Source organism: Phallusia mammillata, chromosome 3 (genome assembly GCF_965637545.1).
Source record: "Phallusia mammillata chromosome 3, kaPhaMamm4.hap1.1, whole genome shotgun sequence".
Lineage (NCBI taxonomy): Eukaryota > Metazoa > Chordata > Ascidiacea > Phlebobranchia > Ascidiidae > Phallusia > Phallusia mammillata.
Genome location: NC_137254.1, coordinates 1191308 through 1216445, shown reverse-complemented (window position 1 = coordinate 1216445; position 25138 = coordinate 1191308). Strand labels below are relative to the sequence as shown.

Genomic DNA, 25138 nt, shown 5'->3' with positions numbered 1-25138 from the left:
AAGAACCAACTGTGCTTTGTTGTTTTGTGTGCAAACAATGGCATACTTCTAAAAGTTACTTTGCTTGCCGCACAAAAACTCTTGGAGAGCCGCACGTTTGACATCCCTGATTTAAATAACTTGGTCGGCATTAACAAGCTGGTGACAAGAAACAGGCCTTTATCAAGTTAACTAGAAAAAGTTTGTTTAACCTTACATTCATAGTTGTTGAGTTGATTCATGAGTATTTCAAAATTATCGCTTGAATTTTTACAGTCCATTTTTTTAATGGCAAAAATTTTGTCTTTCTTCAAAAGTGATTTGTCAAACAGCTCCAATTCCTAAACAAAAAACACCAAATGGCAACTATATGAATGACTCTGCAAGCTTAAAGTGGGTTTCCTAACGACCTTGGTGCAGTCAACCATAGCGCTTGTTACATGCACAACTTTGCAACCTTAAAGCGGGTTTCCTAACAAGTTTCGTACAGTCAACCATAGCGCTTATTTCATGCACGACTTTGCAAGCTTAAAGCGGGTTTCCTAACGAGCTTCGTGCAGTCAACCACAGCGCTTGTTACATGCACAACTTTGCAACCTTAAAGCGGGTTTCCTAACGAGCTTCGTGCAGTCAACCATAGCGCTTGTTACATGCATGACTTTGCAAGCTTAAAACGTGTTTCCTAACGAGCTTCGTGCAGTCAACCATAGCGCTTGTAACATGCTCGACTTTGCAAGCTTAAAGCGGGTTTCCTAACAAGTTTCGTACAGTCAACCATAGCGCTTGTAACATGCTCGACTTTGCAAGCTTAAAGCGGGTTTCCTAACAAGTTTCGTGCAGTCAACCATAGCGCTTGTTACATGCACGACTTTGCAAGCTTAAAGCAGGTTTCCTAACGAGCTTCGTGCAGTCAACCATAGCGCTTGCTACAAGCAAGATTGTGCAATGATCCAAAAACCTTTGGGAGATGTAGAATCGTTTCGATTCATTTCTGAAATCATCTCTAGGCGAAAGTTGAAATCCATTCACATCCACAACATAAAAATTGACGTCCGTTCATTCAACGTGTTTCAAGAAAGAATGACCATGTCCCTATAAATAAATGGACTAATTTGTTCACAAAGTTGTCAGCTTTGCAATCGTAAGGTTGGTGGTTCTAATCCCAGCTCGCCCTCTAAGATAACCCAGTGGTTAGTGCAACTGCCTTGCAATCGTAAGGTTAGTGGTTCAATCCCAGCTCGGCCTCTAAGATGACCTAGAGGTTATTGCAACTGCCCCGCAAATCATAAGGTTGGAGGCTCCCAGTATAAGAGTGGTTCTCAAACTGTGGTACGCTTAACTTTTCAGGTGGTACGCGAGTAGCGTTCTGTGATTCCTAATTGAAGGAAATTCTTTTAAAATTGCTGAATATACTAGTCAGGGTGAGAAAATAGGCCTATTTTTTAGTCATTCTATTCAAACAGGTTTAGGATAGGTGGTACGAAGCAATAGAAATAGCCGTCAGGTGGTACGCAGTCAGTATAAGGTTGAGAAACACTGCAGTATAACATACCTTGTGCATGAATGCTCCTTCGATAAGTCCTGGCAAATCAGCAAGTTTTATCGATCGGAAATCATCGTAACTTATCACTCCAATCTCTGGTTTCATTGTGGTAACTAGAAAAAAAGTTAAAACAATTTTTGCAATTAAGTTAAATAATTCAGTAGCACTGATGCCAGTAATTATTGATATTGAAAACTGTTATTGATTAAAACGAATAAATATTTTGAAATGCTCTAGTTACACACATAATCAGTGTGACATCAAACAATAGAGAAAATTTACATTATCAATTTACAATGCATTTGTATTCGATTGTCTGTAATGTATTTTTCCATTTTTCTACAATTGTGCCCCTTACTAAAAATCGACACTTTGATGGGTTATTGTAATTGTATCTATCGCCAATACAATGGACAAAAATCTATCAATGTTTGCAGTTTACAAGTTTCAACTAAATGACCCCACTATGTTTTCGGTGTATAAGCAAAATACTTATCATGATATTTTTACACAAAATTTGTATTTCAACAAAACCGGCTACTTAAAAGCCTAATTTACTACTTTAGGTGTAGCGTTGGACAAGGCACTCATCAACGTTGATTTTCCGGCATTCGGAAATCTTTAAAGAAACAAGAATTGTGTGACATTAACATGAAATAAAAAATCACATATTTGGTGAAAAATTATAACCTTGCAATTTCATGAGTGGTTCTCAAAATTTTTTGACATTTTTTTGTGTAAAAACCCTACATATTTCTTTAAAACCAGTTTTGTTTTAGGCATAAATTCATAACTGGCAACAGTCCTGAAGCGTCAATGCAGACCAGCGATCACGGCACACTCATATATAAATACATTACTTGGATATGAATAAAGTTATTTTAGCAACATATATTTTCTCACTATTATTTGCATTCGCATTAATTTTGCCCAGTATGTGCTTGCGTAAAACAGCTAAAAAGATACTTTTGCCCACATATTAAAATAAGACTCGATGTAATATAGATGTGGGATTGGGACTTTTATTTGTACAAACCAGTAATGACAAGTAAACCAATCAACACCTCCAGCATTTAATTCCTCACAATACAGTGGCCTGTTTTGTTTTTCATTTTATTTAACTTCCCACGATGCTGGGTAGTTTTTTAGGGTGGTCATTGTTTACCTACCTTCATTTTTCAACCGGTTTGAATCCACCCATGTTGTCACACCTGAGTTGTAAACGGGCCTGAAATTGGAGCCCGAACCCGATTCGTTTTGAGAACCCGGTTAGGCCCGAAAGTTTGATTGACATGCCTATATATTAAAGCCATAGGAAAGACATAAACAACAAACACAATAGACAATTGGTCTCGAACAAAGCTTTTTAGAACGGGCCGCAGGTTGCCCACCCCCTGGTTTAAAGAATGGATTGATACGTTGTACCTGATTTTTATGTCTAAGAATTTCTCAGTGCTTTTATTAGTTGTTTATGGAACCTCATGTTACACGCTTTATTGCACAATTCACAACAAGCGTTTGATTGTTGCGTCACTCTTGCGCATGCGCAAACTGTAGCGTGGTTGAGATTGAGATAATTTTCGAGTTTGTGTGCTGGGCAGGGCTGCCACTCCTTGGGATTTTTCCCTAGATCTTGGGATTTTAGTCGTGAGTTAAAGATCTTGAGCAAACATTTGAAACTTGGGGATTTTTACGTTGAATAAGTCGTAATTTCACTTATTCCTATTGCTTCCAAAAAATCATCTTCAGCTGTTGATTAGATCTTTTCAGATGACGGTTTGCTTAAAATAACACCATTAATTTAGTGTTTGAGGCTTTGTCAGGTCCGTCTTAGGTAGTAAACCGAGCCTGTGCTGGGCTATTGTTAGTGTCATTGCTGTTGTAACAATGCCCTTATCTCTACCTTGCACGTGACAAGAAATATAGTGGCCCATGACAAGAAATACAGTGGTCCTGCTTTGCAGTGGCCAAGGGACGGTTTCCAAGCTACGCTCAACATCGTAGTGTGGTATGAGGTGGCCCATGAACACTATTGAATATATATATATTGCCAGCACCTTTAGATTTAAATCGAATTATGATTTATTGTAATTACAAACATCCTGTACGCACAAAGGTAATGTGTCTAGAAATAAAAGTATGTGTATTTAACTCGCTTTTATTATCTTAGTATTTTTGTTTAAATCTTGGGATTTTTCGTAAGTAAACCTGATGAACAGATCCGTATATAGTGTTCTAAACCTAGGAATTTCCTAAAATTCTCAGTGGCAGCCCTGGTGCCAGGGTGTGTCTGTTGCTGCCCGCAACGACTGGTTGGCGTTTGGGATTTATGTGAATGCTGTCATGGATGTGTAAGCCAACCTAGTCTGTATACTACTGCAGCTGTAAAATATAGTGGCAAACTGTAAAGTTTCTTATCTAATGAGTACAAATTTAATCTAACTTTGAATGTAAATAATGTAGTTGTGGTAAATATTAAAAACCGATTAAATGTTATTACTGCCAAAATACACTTCAGAAAAAGAACGATCTCTAATTCTTCTTTGAAAAACGCAAAAAATTGACACTTGAACGCCTCGCTAAAAAGGAATTTCACAACATGCTGCAACTGGGAATTATTGGACGTTCCTTTCTAACGCATTTTTAGCTTTTATGTTAAAACGGGAAAAACGAACGCCGATTTTGTTATTCTGCAGAGCGTGCCGTTTCGAAACAGCCCAAAATCGTTATTCTGCTTGTGGGGGAGCTGCTTCGAATATTCACTTCAAATTCAAAACTCTCGCATTTTGCCGCGTCGCAGCTTGCCAGCAAACAATGATGCCCGACCGCCTGAAAGGGCTTTCTTTCGAGGCAAATATCTCGCTAACCCAACAAGATTGATCAGATAAATTTGCACACAACATTTTTTGAAGCATTAACAAACAACCGATGGCATCCGTTTGAAAAATGATTGAAACCACAAATATGAATACCATTATGAATATGACAGCTCAATGCACTTTACCACAGGGTGTCAAACTCGTGGCCACATTGCAGTTTGGAAATTATGCTGAGAGCCGCATGTGATTAATAATCTAGTTGTATACACTTAAACAACCATTTCGTTATGACGGCCGCACTGCAGATCCTTATTTCACCAACAGTCGCCAATTATCTGCTGGTTTTTGTTTCAAAAGTACAGAAATAGGTTTATATCATATACTATTGACATCCCAAAAGCAAGATTAATTTCCAACTTGATGCACAGATTGCGCTGCACAGTGTGAAGATCCGTTTTAACTGTTTATTGCGTCATAATCTATATTGTGACGCTTTTGGTACCTATTTTTTCGCATTGTTTGCACACGATAGGCGCACAAAAAGTCTGACGCATATGGCTGCAAGTACTCATTTTAGTAACCTAAAATCTGTTTAGAGCAGTTTGAAAATCAAAATTGATGGCAAAGGAGTTTTACATTACAACTGTCAGTACAATATTTTAATGAACTTGTTCACAGCCACACAAATTCGTCTCTGCGGCCGCAGGTTGTACACCTTTGACTGAAACTTAACGCTTTGTGGAACGGTATAATTACTATCGTTTCTATTCATAACGTATGAACTTTTATTTGTAAATTAAATTTAGATAATATTGACAAAATACTACAATTGTTGTTGAGTGTTCGTGTGCCGCATTGGGGGGCTTCGTGGGCCGAATGGGCCGCGAGTTTGACACCCCTGCTTTACCACGCTTCGCGGCATAAAAGCCACTGCCATATTCTTTTTCTGCAGAGCATGCTGTTTCCAAAGCCCAAATTCGTTATCGTTAAGCCATGTTCTATGCCTTTAAATGAATGTAATCATCGCTTTTTTCAGATTTTAAACTTTTGCTTTATCCCTGAAATACCTTTCGTTCTTTGCATTTACCTTTCCTTTACAGCATAACACTTAGTTTAAACCTTCCCATTTATAATTGTTAGAAATCATACCTTACTCAAAATTTTCAACAGTAATAGATATACACACAAGCATATGACATGATGAAAATCAGATCAAATACAACATGATTTTACACTTAGAAAACTTCAACTTCAAAAACCAACGATTATTTGTGGGATATTTACTATTGTTTTAGATTGTTTTAGTTTTGTTGTTTTCATTTAATGGTCTCGATCACTCTGTCGCCATCTTCATCTGCACGAGCATTGTATCTCACAGCTAAATCTGAAGAGTGAATGGTAGATGTTGGTAAAGAGGACAATTTCTCCACCAGCGATTTCTTTGCCCTGACAAGTTGATCTTCTATTGCTTTAGAGTAAAGCAAGGGATTAAGAGCGCTGTTGATAGGAAGCAACAGACAAGCGCTGAACACATAAGCATCTGGTGGCATCTTGATTCCTCCAATACTCAAATATCCCATGATACAAATTGGAATCCAGCAACAGAAGTCGGTCAAAATCAACCTTGAGATTCTCTTTTGCATCTTGGAGCTGACATCATTGCTTCTAGACCCTTTCATGCGGTTGCTCTGTTTGTAGATGAGAACATATGCAACCACCATGTAGATGAACATAAGGAAGTTGATTGTGATGAGGAAAGTTGAATATTCCCAAGCAAATTCACTGGTTGTGGCAAACAAACGTGGCATACAGACACTTGTTTCTCCATAATATCCAAACTCTCCTTTGATTGGGTTGCGAGGAAATGTTTGCTTGATAGTTTTTTTCACACCAATCCAACTTTCGGGTTCTACACCGGTAATTCTTTCAGCAAGAAGTGACATGTTTTCCCTGGAAACAAAATCATTTCCAAAAATGTTGTTTGGAAACCAAACATCAGTTGTATAATATTCCGAAGTGACTTTCAGCAAAGGAACAGTTGCCAAAACAACAGCTGAAATCCAGCAAAACAATTCAGCAAGTAAAATTCTAAAAACACCTACACTTTGAATTGTAAATGGTTTAAAGGTTGATACAAGGCGAAAAGTGGTCATTGCTGTCATGGTCATGGCTGATGCCTCAGAGGAAACCACAGCAAGTGCTCCAAGTCCTGAACACAAACTACTTGATCTCCACTCCTTATCAAATAAACAATACGAGCCAGAAAATTGTGTAGCTTGCACTATAACTGCCAGCAGATAAATCCCCATGAGAAAATCTGAGCAACAGAGGTTTAGAAGAAAAATACTTGTGTTAATAAAAATATTTTTCTTTCTGTCTACATTCCATAAGCTGCGAGCAGTTGCAATATACACAAACAAATTTCCTCCCAAAGCTAACAGTGATGTTATCCAGAAAATTGCTCGGTATATTGAATTGGCAATCATTTCGTTGACATCTGCAAACGCGTCACCAACCAAGTTTACACATTCATCACTTCCGTCCAAACAATCGCGAATTCCATTCTGTACCAGTTTCTTTTCAATCGACAAGGGTTGTTTATTTGTGCAATAAAATCGTTTCTTTTTGCAATGGCATTTGCTTTCATCAGATTCATTGTCGCAATCGATAGTTCCGTCACAAACAGTTTTTCTGTCAATGGAAACTCTATGTTTGCTTTTGCAATAAAACTCGGTTTTGTTGCAAAGTTCAGGAAATTCATCTGAGCTGTCATCACAATCGACAATTCCGTCACATACCTGAATGTTTTTTATGTTAATCTCTCCTTTTGAGTGACAGTAAAACATATTTGGACAATTCGATTCTCCATGTAGCCTCAGGTTGTCCTCAACTTTTCCATCACATATTGAGTTTAACAAAACTCTGACTTCAACTCCTTTGCTTAGCCAAAACGGAAACACACTCCTTAACCATTGATTGTCATTTCTCGCACACTTAAATAATTCGTCAAGTGCAAGGCCCTTGAAGTCTGCTTGCAAACAATGAGTTTGTTCCGAATTATTTGCAGATGAACAGTATTTTGTGTTTATTTCATCAACACATTGCACGCTTGAGTTGCACAACTTTCCACTTTGAACTGAACAGACAGATTTATTTTGGCAATGCATTTGATTTGACGGACAATCACCCCTTATATCATCGCACAAACTTTGATTAAAACACAAACATTCATCTGACATATCAAAGCAATCCACTATACCGTCACAAACTTGCTTGGGTGATATGACCAACTTTTTATCCAAGCACTGAAAACATTTAAACTGTCCGTTGACAAAACAAAGATCAGATTTATCAGAACATTGAGCCACTGTATCGTAAACATTGGTTTGTGGCAAAACACAAATACCTTGTCTCGATGATCCAGAGCATTTAAAGCCAAATCCTGACTTAATTTCATCACTATTGTCACTACAACTACTAACTCCGTCACAAAAATCACTTCCAGCTATGAATTTTTGGTTTTCACAAATGAAATAATTCTGACAAAATTTTTCTATTCTATTGCAGTTTGAAGAGACACAAATCACATTCTTGCTTTCACAACTGTTGATGTCATCAGCACATGATGGTTGGATTACTGTGTTGCACTCTGCTGGAACTGTGGAATAAACAAGATACCTGGCATGTTGTTCACTCTTACAAGTTGTGGCAAACATTGTGCAAGATTGACATGTGAAGTTGGAAACTGAACAAAGTTCGTCACTTCCATCAGAGCAATCCTTATATCCATCACCAATCCAATCAAAAGGTATGCATCTGCCATTAGATGGGCAATGTTTGTTACCAGGATCACACGGACATTTGGAATACACTCCAAAGCAGTAACAACGTATCTCATCACTACCATCAAAACAGTCATGATTTCCATCACATAATAAAGATCGGTCAATGCAACTTCCCTCCATACCTGTGCATTGTTTTGTGTCAACACAAGCACATTGAAACTTATGAGCTGGACAAGTGCAGTTAACTTCATCACTCAAATCTCCACAGTCGTTATTTCCATTACATTGCTTGTCTTTGTCGATGCAACCATATAAAGTTGTACAGTTCCTTGTTTTGTAACAAGGGCATTCAAACTCTCTATTAGCTGGACAAGTGGTGCAATTAACTTCATCACTCCAATCTCCACAGTCATTATATCCATCACATTGATTGTATTTGCCGGTGCAACCATTGCCAGTTATGCAGTTCTTTGTTTTGTGACAATCACATTCAAGCTCTGGACAAGTGCAATTAACTTCATCACTGCCATCTAAACAATCTATCCTTCCATTACATCGCAACCACTCCAACACACACCCAACACTACCTTTGCAAGTTGTGTTGAAGCAGTCACACTGAAACTTGCCTTCACGACAAACCTCACCAAACTCGTCGCTCCTATCACCACAGTCGTTCCACCCTAACCAGTCATTTACCCTCGACATCTCAATACATCCTGGTTTGTCCCCACACCGACCAAACTTGTGACAAGCACATTCGAACATTGAAGAAGGGCAGGTGCAGTTGGGACCGCGGTATGGTTTCTCGCACAACGAGAGATTTTCAGGTTCTGTGAAAAAAAGCAAAAATAAGTTTTAGCGAAAAGTAAACATAAGCGGAAATTGGGAAAGTTGAATTTGCCACAACGATTTGCTGTTAACTAATTGTGTAAGCTTACTTGTATAAGGTCTAGGAGCGAGACTGAAATCCTCGCCTGAACATTCACCTTCCGCGCATCCGACGAAAAACAATAGAAACAATAACCACAGCATGTTTATGATTTCTATGTAGCAACTGTCACAAGAGTCTACTTTGTTTCTGTAAAACAACCTCCTACCTATGTAATGTTAGTTAAGTGTTGTTACTTGTATTTGTGTACAGAAAAATTTTTGTGCAACACCTATTAAACTTAACCGGATCCGCAAACTTAAAATCATTTCTACATTACATCTAACTGATTAATTAATTTACAACTCCTAGAAAAAAAACCCGGTTCTTTTATATTTTGTTTCGTGCTTTCATGTTTGTGGGAGGGAAGGCTTGGGTGGTTCATTTTTATTTCAAATTAATGAACAAACTGTAAATGGAGCTAAAATTAGCGTCCAAATCAAAGATTTAAAGATTGCAAAAACAAACAAAAATCAGATAAATCCTTTTTAACACGAAACGAATTAAACAGGAAACCACCAGCATTTGATATCCCAAAATGAATAATAAAATTGAATCAAACCAGGATAAAATTATTCATCATTTCTAGAAAAGTATTTGACAAACACAAAATAATATGAACAAATCCGGAAGTTTCCAAATAGAAACCTACACGACTTAATTAATAGTTGCACCTTTTACCCCAGAAGGAATAGAAATATCTAAAAGACTAATGAATAAAAACGTTTCGCTGGCGATAACAGACTTACAGTAGAATTTAGTAATTATTTTTTGGCCCCTTCTTTAAGAAAGTTTTATAGAACTTGTATATAAGATATATTTAACAAAAGAACTCCCCATTGCCCTCAAAACGCGCAAGTCAAGCTAATACCCAAAAAAGTGGCACCCGATTTACCTTCTAAACGCAGACTAAAAAATTGTCAGTTAATCCGTCTCAGTGCGACTACAAAAAGAATTTATTGAAAAATTTCTATTCGGCAAAAATGCGTTCTGATTAATAGATACATACAACATATCCATTACAACCTGCAAATTGCATTGGAATATAAGCACAACAATAAAACACCTCTCGCATTTTATGATGATAGATATTGAGAAAGCATTTGATGCTGTAGATCATAAATTCGTTCACCAAATTGTAAAAACCCTAAACATAAATGGATGTACAAAACAGGGGTAAAATAAGCCATGAACAATAAAATCAACGTAAATGATACAACAACTGAACAAAAAAAATTAAAAGAGGAGTGGCCGTGTGCCAAGCCCTAGTTAATGTGGTAAATAAAAATAAGAATTCAAATTGATTTAAAATCGGAAAAATTGAAACCAAAATCCACAATACGCCGACGATTCAACGTTTTTAATTTCAAACAAACAGTCAATGGAAATCTTTAAAGTAATAAACTTGTCAGGCAGGTGGACCGCAAATACAGGGCCTATCTTTGAAGCCTCAGAAAAGACCAAGACAACAAACACATTGGACAGTAATAGACAATTGGTCTTGAACAAGGCGTTTTAGATGCTTGAAATCTTTAAACTAATGAATTTGTATTGTCAGGTATGGGGGCTGGAAATAAATCAGAACAAAGCCGAAATATTTCCCATTTCCACCGTTGCACGACGAACTGTGCAACTCAAAATCCTTCGATACATGGAAACTGGTTTCCATTTGCAAGACATGCAAAACACATTACCATACCTTCGCTCTTAGAAAACTCCCATTTATCGATAACATTCCAATTATCAATACCTATATTTTTAAGATTTTGATTATGTATCGCTAAAATAGTAAAACCGACTCCCACGCACATTAAATAAATAAATTATACCATTTTCCAGTTCTTTTGGCACCCCAAAAGAATTGTAACGTAATAAATAAATTTCTTTGAAGAAATGGCGGATAGCAACTTTTCGATTTAGAAACCAAAATAAAGACCTTACCTTGAAAAACTACAAATCTTAAATCTCGCAGAAACACGTACAATCTCAGCACTAAATCAAAATTCCTTTCAACCTATTCTAAACCCAATGCATGGAAATCCAACGGAAACTGACTCTAAATTTATAATTTAATTAAAATTAACAACTATTTTATTTTGGCAAAAAAATTAAGATATTTTGAACTTATTAAAAGGAAGTTGATTGTTCACCAACGACGCTCACTGACTTTGGTTGGAAGACTTTATTCTTTCAAAGTGGAATACGACCCTTTTTTCAACAATATAGAACAGATAATCACGTATTAAACAATTCAGAAAGCTTTCAAATCAAAGCCAATTTAGAAATGGGGTGCTTACAAACAACTGATGCAATTTTGTAAAGTAAAAAAACAAAACAATATTAATCACCTTATCTTAAACCAGGGGTGCACAACTTGCGGCCAAACAGCCACATGCGGCCACAGAGACGAGTTTGTGCGGCCGTGAATATGTGTATTACAATGTATGTAATGCGGCGGCCGTGACGTAATTAATAAAACTGTTTTGCCAATTTTTTTTAAAATTTGGTACTGCTCGAAACAGAGTTGTGGTACTAATACCAAAGAGCGTTACCAGCTTAGTAGCCATATACATCAGGCTTTTTGTATTCATATCGTGTGCATACAATGCGAAAAAGCAGGTACCATAATTGTCACAATGCAGATTGCGACTTCATAAACGGTTAAGACTGATCTTTACACTTTGTAGCTCAACCTGTGCATCAAGTTAGGGGCGGCTCCGTTGCCAACCAAATTCTCCACCATTTAGACCAGTGTTTCTCAACTTTTTTTCTCGTGCCGCCCCTTTTACGTGTTCGCAATTTATAAACGCCCCCCACAAAACTGATGGAAACAAATACGATTTTATTTCACAAACAATATCAATGTGATAATTACGAGCCGAATGTTTAACAAGCTGTGTTTTAGCACTTAATCATAAATATTTTAATGGTTAATTCAACATGATACCACTAACTACAGACAGTGCTCATTGCTTTTAGCTTGGTACACATGACGGCCAAAACTGCAATTGTTTTGTTTGGTCGAGCACCGAGCATCTCACGTTAACGCTGGGTGTATTGTGACGTCAGAAACGTTTCCAATTCCATGCTTTTACTTTTTTAAGGCCCCCTTTTTATCCCCCATGGCCTTATTTAAGATGTATAGGCCCTTTCTGCATAACACGTAACGAAAGCCAACGCCAAGTAAAACACCAACGTTTTTTATGTAACAAACGGCAATTGAGTGTGTTAACACTATTTGATGTTTTTGAAAACAGTCACTTATTGTGTATTAAGCAAGTAACCAATTCGTAGTTTGGTTTGCAGTGATTGTCTAACGCAGGGGTTACCAAACCTTTTTCACTGCGGGCCGGATAACATTAAAAATATCTTGCGAGGGCCACATAGGTTACAAGCCCTAACGCGCGTCTTTCCGAGACCAACAACTGCAATCTTTGCTAGAGTCAGATCGTGCTACTGTCATATAGTAAAATTGTGTTGAAAATTATAGAATCTCTTCTACAGGCAAAACTCATTTATTCTTTCACAATTAACAATAGAAAGCCGTTTGTTCGCGCACAACAATGACGACATAGATAGTTTTTCTTTGGTTCGTGATAAAACAAACAAATCATTTTGTGCGTTCTGCAGAACTAGGTGAACTTAGTCCTACATGTTGTTGCAGAAATACTTTTCCAGTAATTAACATTTAACTCCAGCTTTCATTTTGCAAGATATATATTAGGACCAACCAATCTCGCAGGCCGGATGAAATGACGTCGTAGTTTGCCGTATAGTTTTGATACACCTGGTCTAACGGCTCAGTTCATGCGGCCGATCGCCGAGCATCAAAAATTGCGATGTGCGATGCTCGGTACCAAGTACTCGGGTTCCAGTTCCGTTCGGCTAAGGTAAGCACAAAGCAATTGCTACCTGCAAATTTTGCTATCAAAGCGCAGACAAGCCCCGACAAATGATACATTGTGATTTGTATAAAATGCACTGTAACATCACTATCAAAAACACGCAGCAAACTAAGTACACAATACAGTGAATATTTTGTCAAATCTACTTTTACTGGTCGCAGATGGAAGAGACAAAAATGACTTTGACGTTTTGTTTCGTTTTATCTGCTTTTTCTTTTCCCAGCGCCCCCCAATCGCCCAATTATTCTCCAGCGCCCCCTTAGTGAGAGCAAACTCCCCCAGGGGGGCGCCCCCGTTGAGAACTACTGATTTAGACCAACTTCTTGCAAAATGTTTAATACCAATCTTATTGCAATCTAAACATAAATACTGCGACAAAAAATTTCGTCGATAACAATGCTGAAAATAAATTTGGCATTAATACAAATCTAATAACAATTAACACAGCCACGTACAGCAAACCAGTACATTTAAAACTTTGTACCATTATGTTTCAAGTGCTTTATTGTTGCGTTGCCTTTGTACGGCCCAGAAGCGCAAAACACCAAACTCGTGGCACGCAAAACTTGCTACACCCAAAGTCAGAACACGAAAACTGTGCATTGCACGCCAAATTTAGAACTCAAAAAGCATGGCATTACAGAATATTCTTATTCTTCTAAATGCCAGTAGTAACTACTTAACACAGGGGTCGGCAACCTTTTAGGCGACGCGTGCCAATTTACTGGTTATTTCCATGTGTCAATGACCTCGAGTGCCAACGTTTTTCTAAATAATGGTGGTTCGTGCCAGCAGATATCAATAATAAAGAGAAAGCAGAGTGTTTTGTTTATGTAAGGCTGAATTTTAAGACAATGGCATGATAAAAACAATAAACAAGCAATGTAACAGGTTAAATTATTACTTCAATATAAACACGCAAATCGGTTGGCGTGCCATCAAAAACAACCTCCCGTGCCAACCTTGGCACGCGTGCCAGGGGTTGCCGACCCCTGACTTAACATATACATTGCAATGGTATTTACAACAACAAAATTAATACAGCAGAATTACATTCAAGTTATTGTTAGTTTGGTCTAGAGTTGTAAACCTGAAATTGGAGCCGAACCCGGCCCGAAAGAACGAGCCTGAAACCAAATCGTTTTTGAGAAGCCCGTTTAGACCCGAAAGTTTGATTGACAGGCCTATACATTGAAGCCTCAGGAAAGACCAACACAACACAATAGACAGTAAAAAACAATTGGTCGTGAACAATGCGTTTCAGGGCTGTTTGACATTGGGTCATGTTCAGCAACTGGCTACTTAGCTAGTTAAATTTATTCCAAAAATACTGACACAAAGTGTAAAGTCAGAACTGAATCAGACCCGTTTTTTTTTGCAAATCAACTAAGCCCCAACCCGTTTTCTTATGTGGTCTCTTACAAAAATTAATTGCCCACTCCTGGACTAAAACGTCTGATTATGGCTGATTTTATCCACACAAAACGAAATCTGATATAAATAAACCTAGACACAATTCTGTTAGACCAAAAATCTCCCGAGCTACTTTACACTGCGAACTTAACTACATCCACTTGCAATCTGAATAAACCGCAATTTCGCAGAGCATTTATAGGGACTAAAACGGAAACGACAAGTTATACGTAGCACTGCCTTCTATCTTGCGATCTTACACACCGGTGTCATCCAGCTTGTTTTCTGAAATCGAATGACGAACGCCAATTTGCGTCCCAAACTGTACGCATGTTTTAATTGCAAAACAATTAAATGGTTCTTAACACTAACAAGTATATTGTAAGTTTAGGATATAAACAGCTTGCGTATTAAACTAACGTTGAGCTCGCAAAGTCGTGCATGTAACAATCGCTGTTGTTAACTGCACGAATCTCATTAAAAATCAGCTTTAAGCTTGCAAAGTCGTGCATGTAACAAGCACTGTTGTTAATTGCACGAATCTTGTTAGAAAACCTACTTTAAACCGGCAAAGTCGTGCATGTAACAAGCGCTGTTCTAATTGCACGAATATTGTTAGCAAATCTGCTTCAAGCTTGCAAAGTCGTGCATGCAGAAACAGAGTTTCAAACGGGCCTGAAATTTAAGCCCAAAACCCGTCCCGTTTGATTGCACAATGATGCCTAAGGATAGACAAAGTGAGCAAACATGTTAGACAACAATAGACTAGAAAAATGCCGAAAGAACCCGCCAGGTAACTTTTTGTTAAAGACGATGATTGCAAAATGTCTAGGCATTAAATCACCGGTCTTATGCAAGCATGGAAAATACACTCATAACTATGTCGAAATTAAATTTGGCATTAATACAAATCTTATAATTAACACAGCCACGTAGCGCAAACCAGTACATTTAAAACGTTGTACCATTACGTTTCAAGTGATTTTGTGTTTCGTTGCCTTTGTACGGTGGCACAGAAGAGCAAAAAACTCGTGACACACCCAAGTCAGAACACGAAAACCGTGGCATTACAGAATTACAGAATATTCTTATTCTTCTAAAAACCAGTAGTCACTAATTAAAATATATATTTCATTGTTATATGTATAATAATAAAAATTAATACTGAGCAGAATTAGGTTCAAATTATTGTTGGTTCGGCCAAAAGTTGTAAACGAACCTGAAATTGGAGCCGAAGCCGGCCCGAAAGGACAAGGCCGAACCCAAATCGTTTTTGGAAAGCCCGTTTAGGCCTATACATTCCTCAGGAAAGACCAACACAAAAAACACATTAGACAATTGGTCTTGAACAAGGCGATTTAGAGATTTTTGACATTAGGTCATGTTCAGCAACTGGCTACTTAGCTAGTTAAATTTATTAAAAAAAAAAATTTTGACACAAAGCTTAAAAAACGAAGCCCAACCCGTTTTCTTATGTGGTTTCTTACTAAAATAATTTGCTCACTCCTGGACTAAAACGATTATGCCTGATTTTATCCAATTGATCTTGCAATAAATTAAATATAAAAAGCAAAACATCACAAAATGAAATATATTTTAAAATCTGATATAAACAAACTTGTCACAATTCTGTTAGACCAAAAATCTTCCGAGCTACTTTACACTGCGAACTTAACTAAACCCACTTGCAATCTGAATAAACCGCCATTTGACAGAATATTTATAGTCGGAAACGACAGGTCATACATAGCACTGCCTTCTATCTTTGGATTTTTCACACCGGTGTCATTCGGCTTGATTTCTAAAATCAAATGACGAACGCCAGTTTTCGCCACAAACTGTACGCATGTTTTAATTGCAAAACAACTAAATCTTTCTTTACACCAGTGGTTATCAAACTTTTTCATATTTTTTTCAAAACGGTCCCTTTGCCATTATTTCGAGGGCTCGCAGTCTTTAAGCCTCAATGTGCATTTCATAAAAACGAAAGTTGATTGCAGGATTTTAGCCAGTTATGCAAAATTGCGCATAACAATCATCCAAAGACATCACAAACAGGACCAAAAACATTACGATTGTGCGCGAACAATTGCATTTTTGATAGTTGTCATTCAATAAAGGCCATTGTTTAGCAATGGAGACAGTCGATTCTCAATTCTACTTTGATTTAATCTTATTTAGTGGCACAAACTGACGCCAAATAAGATTATAGAATTACTTCAACCTTTTGAACTTATAACAAATTTGCCTCACGGACCCCTAAAGGACGGCGGACCCCAGTTTGGGAACCGCTGCTTTACACTAACAAGTATAGTGTAAGTTTCGGATATAAACAGCTTGCGTATTAAACTAACGTTGAGCTCGCAAAGTCGTGCATGTAACAATCGCTGTGATTAACTGCACGAAGCTCATTAAAAATCCGCTTTAAGCTTGCAAAGTCGTGCATGTAACAAGCACTGTTGTTAATTGCATGAATCTTGTTAGAAAACCCGTTTTAAACCGGAAAAGTCGTGAATGTAACAAGCGCTGTTGTTAATTGCACGAATATTATTAGGAAACCTGCTTTAAGCTTGTAAAGTCGTGCATGCATAGACATAGTTTTAAACGGGCCTGAAATTTAAGCCAAAACCCGAACCGAACCCGAATCGTTTTTGGGAAGCCCGTTTAGGCCCGAACGTTTGATTGACAGGCCTATAGATTGAAGCCTTAGGAAAAATAGCGATAACAAACACATTAGACAATAGTAGATAATTGGTCTGCAACAAGCCGTTTTGGGGCCGTTTAACAGTTGGTCAAGTCTAGCAACTGGCTACTTAGATACTTTTTAATCGAAAAAATACTGACACAGAGTGTAAAGTCAGGCCCGAATCAAGCCCGTTTTTTGAAGAAACTTAAGCCCGAACCCGTTTTTTGAGGACCGTTTTCATTTAAGTTTGGAAAAATGCCAAGGTAACTTTTTGTTAAAGACGATGATTGCAAAATGGCCAGACATTAGAACACCGGTCTTACGTAAGCATGGAAAATACACAGCATACCACTCTCTGGGAAATTTTGTAAAAACACAAAGTTCGTCCTTTCGCAGGCATTAGAAAAACTTTTTTAGATAAGCATGGGAAAATATACGAGAAGCCAGCTGGGTAATTTATTATAAGCGCAGGGCCTTTATTAAAGCATCATCCTTCCGCAGACATAATTTTTTAGAACACCTATATACAAGGATTAAAAAATACAATTTGTCATGAGCGCGAGGCATTCTTCCGCTGGTCTTGCAGTTTACACAACAAGCACGCAGGCATGCGGTACATCATATGCCGAAAAGCTAATGGAAACAGCAACTAGAATCAATCACTTGCAATTACAACGGTGCACTGCACAAAATATAAATGTTGTCGTTTACTTCAATCGCATCACACATCAAAACACAATCACGTTTTGAAAAGCGATATTTTTCCTGAAATTTTGAGTCCTGAGATCTTAGTGGTAAATTCCTACGATGCATGCAATTGCATCTGTAGAGCTACTAACACCATAACATGACAACCAAAAGTCGATTGTTTATTTCTCCAAAAATACTCACGGTTAGGGCTACTAGGGTCGGGGTTAGGTACTAGCATTTAAAATTTAATAAAACTAACCCAAAGAATTAGTTACTAATGTAAAAAATGTAAAAACTTACATCCCAACCCAACCCATTTATAGACGCTAAATAAAAAAATCCGCTCTTCACGCCCCGTTTATTAATGCGAATCTTCCGAGGTTGTCATTTGAGTTACTGTGTTAGTAGCTCTATCAATTGCATCTCACAGACTAAACAAATTTATCAACTGGAATTTGATTGTACATTGTAATTCACGTGATCAAACACGACAACCTGATTGGCTAAGCTGAGGTACATAACAATAGCTAGGTACAAAAATTATTAATGGCAGATCCACGTCAACAGGCATTGTGACGTCACGCTCGTTTATAGCAACGCGTCACTATATTCCATCATGCGTGACAAGGCTTCCCATATGAGCTGAATGACGGGTTATTTCCTGCGCTTGCACAACGACACCGCAAAAAAGGCAAAACTGCCACCCTAAGAATTACGGCGCTCAAGGGCATTTACTGTGCTCAGGCCACGAAAACATTGCAAGCTGAACATTTTATGAAACTTCACTATTTATATTCAGTCATACGTTGGTCGTTTGTCGAATAACGTCACATGATCAAATGTGACGATCTGATTGGTCGAGCTGTGGTATGTAACAAGCGTTTTTTGCACAGTCCACTGAGCATTGAAACCTAGTGTTGTACCAAAGTTGTGATATTTCCGGTCGAAAATGCCGTTTTGGAGATGTTTCGGTTTCGGCCAGACCCCTTTTAAATTCAAAATCAAACTCGTTAAATAAATGAAATCAGTTTCACAACCGACCAAATTAATTTATCAAAACATCATAAATTAACCAATCTTGTCTCTATAAAACAGTCACGTTGAATGCACTGTATTTTACGTTATGATAAACAGTGCTCTGAAAAGATGATTAAGACAGTTAAAGACCCATGGTTTATCCGCATTAGTGATAAATTGCCCATATAAGGGCGGATTACATCATGATAAACGAATTACGGCGGAAAACTGAATTTATAAAAAAATTACGAAACAAAGTTGGCCGAGTATGAAGTCAAGCCCGAATCAAGTCTGTTTCATTCTAACTTGAGCATGAAAAGCAAGTTGACAGCTTTGCAAGACTTGGAACTCGCTGGGTGAATTACAAGGGTATGGAGGCTTATTTTTACATTGGCAACCATAAACAACAAATACCATGCGTAGTTTGTAACTTCGAGTAAAATTTTATGAGTTTTGTTTGGGATATTATACGATGTTGTGTTATTTTAGCTGAGTGGTGGCATTTTGGTCAGTATACTTACGATTATTCGTCAACCTAACGTTTCCAAATCTTTTAGGCGGTACAGGAAAAACCAACATCGTATTGCAGTGTCTTTATCGCCCCCTGCTGGTCTTAATAACGTTTCTCAACCACTTAGTGCAGTCAATCACAGCGCAAATCCGCCTTTATAGTTAAGTTGAGTTTATTTTGCACGGTGAAATAAATTGTAGCAACATAATTGCGCTAAAATATTCACCGAGTCAGATATAGTAACACTTTCTTCTAAATTAAACAAACTCATTATAACTAAGCGCTGGTAACATTATGTTCATTTGGTTGTAAACTTCTCGTGGATTTATGGCTTGTTGGTGTATAGTCTGATCACTGTGTGCGGGATTCTGAATAGAAAAAGTTGGTTTGTTTGCCAAAAATATATAATCGTACGCTATTTGCCTCAAATTTGATCATTTTTTTCGCATTGGTATGATTGCATGTCGTGGTTTTGTGTTTAAATTTTGTATGTGTATTAAAAATGTATTTTTTACCCAACACAGGGGACTACAGGCTACAAAAACATAAAAGTAAGATAAACATGCCACGAATCTATCCAACAACATTCTAAACTATCTTGTATGATTTCTAAAATGCAAAATGAAGTTGAGTAATAAAATATCATTTAATTTAAATTTATTCAAATATTTTTCCAATCAAAAATAGGTAACAATACATTTATGGTTATCCACAGTTGCTGAGAGCTAACAATGACTTCTTAAAAACTTGAAAAACAACAACTTAAAAAAAAACTGAAAAACTGAAAAAAAAACGTTTTAAAGTATCATGTATTAACGTCATGAATAAAAAACGAGTGACTTTTAGTTCATCACGTGATTGTATAGACGTTTTTTGTCACAATGTCAGTCTTCGACCTAATTTGTGACTGTACAACACCTCGTACTTTCTACTCATTGCACGGTTAAGTCATTATCACCTTGCTCACTTTATATTCACATGAGTTGTAACAACACGTTACATAAATTTCATCTAACTTAACCAACCGTCTACCCATAGGGTCAGTACAAATGAAAATGACCATCGCAAATACTAATGGTTTTGGGCGGTTTAAGGTTTCAACTCAGTAAAACACAGTAGATTAAAATCACTACATTTAATTCCAGTAGGTTTTACTGGGTTACACAGTCAAACTAACTCTAATTGAAGTTAACTTATTTAAGACTTTACCTTTCATTTCGCCCGTGACATTAACTATCACCCCGGCATTTTCCTCGAAATATACAAACTGCCCATTTTTCCGATATATTGGCTTTGATTGTCGTATGATAACTGCAGAGTGAACTGTTAGACAAGAAGTAGTTGTATTAAAACCTGGATATCCCAAAGCCATTGCATTACTCAATCACTGAACCGTGAAGATTATTTTGATAATTTGACGCAGTGTATCAAATATTTTGCAAAAAGCGGCGACAGAAAGTTCTTTGCAGTAAAACAGCCCCACTCTGGAAGTTTTATAAGTTAGTCAATTAGAATGTAGTTGAACATAAGTGGTGTTTTTGTTTGAATTCCACATGGAAATGTGATCAATGGTAATATATGTTTGGATTTATTGTTGATTATAAAGTTGTAACTGTTCATAATTAACAAAAGATAAACGTGGCTGATCAGTTTGTGTTTAGAAAACCACTTTGTTGGTATATTTGTGATATATTAGGCAACAGATCAATGCTTTGTATCCAATTAAACGGAATGCGTGGCAGACCTGACTGTTTTAAGTATAGAAACATTTAACTAGAAAGGTGCAAATGTTCAGTTTATTGTTATTTTCTTACATGAGTTTGTATTGTGGTTCAGGACTGATATTTTGTGGTTGTTTGTGGGATTTATAAGCATCAATTGGTAAGAAGAGGATCAGAAATGTGATAATATGCAGAGTTTGACCATAAACTATATGGGAACTGCAAGAAATGACTAATGCTATGTGTTTGTGTATAAATTGTGTCTTTAATTTGCTCGTTTTTCAATAACATGCAAAAATTACATAGCTGGGATAGTAAAAACTTTTTTGCCCAAGAATTATAAACTGGAATTATTAAACATAAAATTCCATGTGTACAAGTTTAGTGACTTTATTGCTTCACTGTTTGATCTTGCTATATTTAACTATGCTAAAGAGAATACTCATAAAAGCAGTGCATGCAATTTGAAACAGTTTCTCAGGTTGTAAATGTCATATTTGCATTATTTTAGAAACTTTGAAATAACCAATGTTTTGTTTATCAGAAATAAATTCCAATCACTCTGTTTCCCTCCTCTGGAAAACCATTGAAACCCACTAGGATGATAATTTCACCACCAACTATTTCTTTGCTCTGGTAAGTTGACCTTCTAATGCTCAAGAAATCAATAGATATGTTAATTAAAATCATTAAAAAAGCTGTGAACACAAAATCATTTGATCTACAATTTTTAGCAAAAATACTAGGCAGAAAATTTCTTTCCATTCTAACTCCTGGTGGAAAGTTGCCATAAACACAAAAGTATTTTCTTTCAAAGTCAACACAGCTGTTTCAAAGCAGCCATTCAATGGAACTTAAACTCACAATCTTTAAGACCCCCCAGAAAAAGTCACAAAAACGTAAGTTTGGCGCTTTATTGGGTTTAATTGGAAAATCGTTCTGTACCTTTGTTTGACTGTAACATCGGGTGGAATATTAACAGCATGCAGACACAGGGTCGTATAACAATACGCGATGTGTGCGAGGAAATCGTTGCACGCTCGGCAGTAATTAGATGCCAGTCACCGAGCTTGCAGCTTGCCCTTGTATTACCCAACCCTTTCGTTCTGTGTTTCCAGCTGTTGCGAAATAATATTTATAGTTAAGTGCTATCGACTAATCATGTAAGAATTGAAACATTTCATATGAAACCTTTGTTCTGCCTTTACAAACACTTTTATAGTTTTATGCAAGTTTACATAGGAACTTGTAATCCAATTGAAACAACAATTTAGATTAGTTAAACGGCGTAAACAGTCTTTGAAGCGCTTATACTCACATCTTGGACTTTCTACAGGTTGATCTGGGATTTGAACCAGTGATGCACGTAAGTTGCGGTTGACCGAAATGTATCAGCCGAATACACTGTTTTAATGTTGTTTTCGGTTTCTATATTAATGTTTGGCCTCCGATTATTATTCAGTATGCAATTAAGTGCGATTGACAAACCCAATCCCAATCAACCAGATTAATTTATTTTCCATTTTAAAGATGTGTAAAAAAATTTGTCTTATATAAGTTTGTATTATAGATCAGGTCTGATATTCTGTGCTTTACTGAGGGCGTAGAAACACTTAAAACAATAAATTTTCTGATTTGTGGATATATGTTGTGCAGAGTATGACACGAAAACCATTTAACAAAAGTGCAAGATGGCAAGAATTGCAAGAAATGACCAATGTCAGGTAACTGCTTGTTAAATTGCGTGAAATCATTGCTTATATTTACATGTCAATCAATAGAGGTGCACTGTCAGACGTCGGCGACAATCAAATGTTCCTGTTTTTCCATACACTTGATGATGTCCAGCGTCGATCTATCCGTGACACGTGACAGCCATCCAAGATAAGTCAAACGCTGCCGACCACGACCTCTTCACCCTTCCACCTTTTCAGTAAGCACCGCATGTTCCATTTGCTTTTTACGAAGCACATGGCCGAGAAATCGAACCTGTCTTGTGGCCATGGTCTGCATCAATTGCCTTGCTTACATGTGACAAATTGAATAATGGTGTCAGTTTTCTGTGTTCTGCATAGTTTGTTCTAATGTGCAAATGATGAATGTTTTGGAGTAAATTGCATTGTCATGAACTAAGACACCTGACAAATGATGTTTGTTATTGTGATATAGAACTATTGAAAAAGGAAAACCCATAACAACAGTTCATGTTACATAAAACAAAGAGTTTTTCAGTTTGCAAATGTAATCATGGGTGTGTTTTTTTCAGAATGAAATAAACAATCGCTGCATCAGCTTTTGAACCCACTACTAAATCCGATGAGCGATTGTTAATACCCATAAGGATGATAATTTCTCTAACAGTCCTTTGTTTACTCTGGTAAGTTGATCTTCTAATTCTATTGCATCAAAAATTAATAGAGCTGTCGACTAAAATCAACATACCAGCCCTGAACTGAAAAACCATTAGGTTTACATTTTTAGCAAAATACTAGCCAAAAAAAAAAAGAATCCTTTGCATTATGACTCCCAGCAAATAAATTGCCATGAATAAATCAGTTATAAGCAAATGATGATAGAAATGAAAACAATGGTGCAGATTACATGGTTTTTGCTCCTGTTTACTTTCTATCAGGTTTGGACAGTTGCAATTAACACAAACGTACTTTTATTCCAAGCTAGCACTGCTGTTCACAAATCAGCTATTGATTGGGATTCGAACTACAATCTTTAAGATGTCCGTATGAAGTCACAAAACATGTTAGTTTGGCGATTTTGGGTGTTTAAATGGAAAATCATTCAGTGCCCTTACGTGATGCATATTATAATGCATCCTGTAGAATATTAACAGCATGCAGCTACTAACACTGGGTCGTATAACAGCACGCGATGTGTGCGAGGAAACCGTTGCGTGCTCGGCAGCAATCAGATGCCAGTCACCCGAGCTTGCAGCTTGTCGGTGTATTAAGCAACCGTTACATTCTGTGTTAATTGCTAATGCGAAATAATATCTATAGTTAGGTCCTATCGACCTATTATGCTGTAATGTCGATATTCCCAAACAAACCTTTATTTTGCACTGCAAAGTGAATATAGAGACTTTCGTACTTGCAATGTGCATGGAATATAAATTTAACTTTAATTAAATAGCTATAAGCTGTAAAATGTTCTTCAAACGTTTCTGCCTCGTTCTGTTTCTTCCAGGTTGAGCTGCAACAACGATAAGATAGGCGCAAACCTAGTAATAATTTTACCTGGTCTTACAGGATTACAGCGGATGAGTATGATCCAAAAGCGGTTTGTTGCGTCACAGACAAGAAGCAAAATATAACAACTGTGTGCGAACAATTGCCTTCTTTAATGACTTGTGGAATATTAGTTGGTAGATGAGACACTTAGCATTCTTTAACATTTTACAAATTTAACAGGGGTAAGACAAAACCACTTAGCCGTTCCGTCAAAACTGCCTCGCGAGTTCTTGTTTTATAAAGTCTGTGTCACGACTTGTAAGCCATGCGGCCCTCGAGCTTGATTAAAAAAATTACCCGGTGCGCTGTAAAAAAAAGTTCAGTGACACCTGGTCTAACCCATCAGAATCTGTGTGGGTGTGCATTTGTACTAAGAGGGACCACATCATGCTAAAATGGCCCGGAACTGGTAACACGTACCTTTTCTTTCAAGTGTTATTGTCGTAAAGGTGTTAATAACCACGAGTGCACACTTGTGAGGTTACATTGGTGCAGCTGGCGACAAGACATTTTTACGTGGTTCGAATATCTTGTCACCAACTGCGCCGGTAAAACCTGATTTAGAACACTGCCCACAGCTGACTGATCGTTCCAATGGCCCCATGTTTTTATGCTGATAGTGCACTAATTTGACACCACTTTGGTTTCCGAGCAGTTGCTTAGCCGTATGCAGTTTTCCTGAAGTTTTTGCACAGCTTGTGGCATTGAACAAACTCTAAGACACGGCCTTTCAGCCTTGTACTACTGTAACGGTTATGATATTATAGTGCTCAATGTTTATGTTTAACGGTAGCATGGTGTTTGCAATAGTGTTTCACACCACGAAAGGGAAATGTTAACCCTGTATTTGTATTCAATGCTGTTTTGTGTTTTTTTACAGTATTGTGATGGCAGTT

At 37.2% G+C, this 25138-nt stretch overlaps 1 protein-coding gene and 1 long non-coding RNA gene across 4 annotated transcripts in view; one reads left to right on the top strand and one right to left on the bottom strand.

Annotated features, from left to right (window-relative positions):
- LOC145220277 (large ribosomal subunit protein uL14-like) overlaps positions 1-25138 on the bottom strand; it is a 114328-nt gene that overhangs the window by 2555 nt on the left and 86635 nt on the right. The window contains exons 1-3 of one of the 3 annotated variants that reach the window (XM_080087538.1): positions 1532-1598; positions 938-1071; positions 197-320 (exon numbers count right to left, since the gene is read on the bottom strand). The exons of the other annotated variants lie outside the window; for them this stretch is intronic. Of the exons in view, the coding sequence (XP_079943664.1) occupies positions 197-260 (64 nt within the window). The 5' untranslated portion in view covers positions 261-320; positions 938-1071; positions 1532-1598. Of the gene's footprint in view, positions 1-196; positions 321-937; positions 1072-1531; positions 1599-25138 lie in introns of those variants that run through there. 3 annotated transcript variants of the gene reach the window in all.
- On the top strand, positions 21599-23372 carry LOC145217992 (uncharacterized). The gene is made up of 4 exons (XR_013857533.1): positions 21599-21633; positions 21782-21896; positions 22334-22363; positions 23264-23372. It is a non-coding gene; the product is annotated as an uncharacterized LOC145217992 (long non-coding RNA).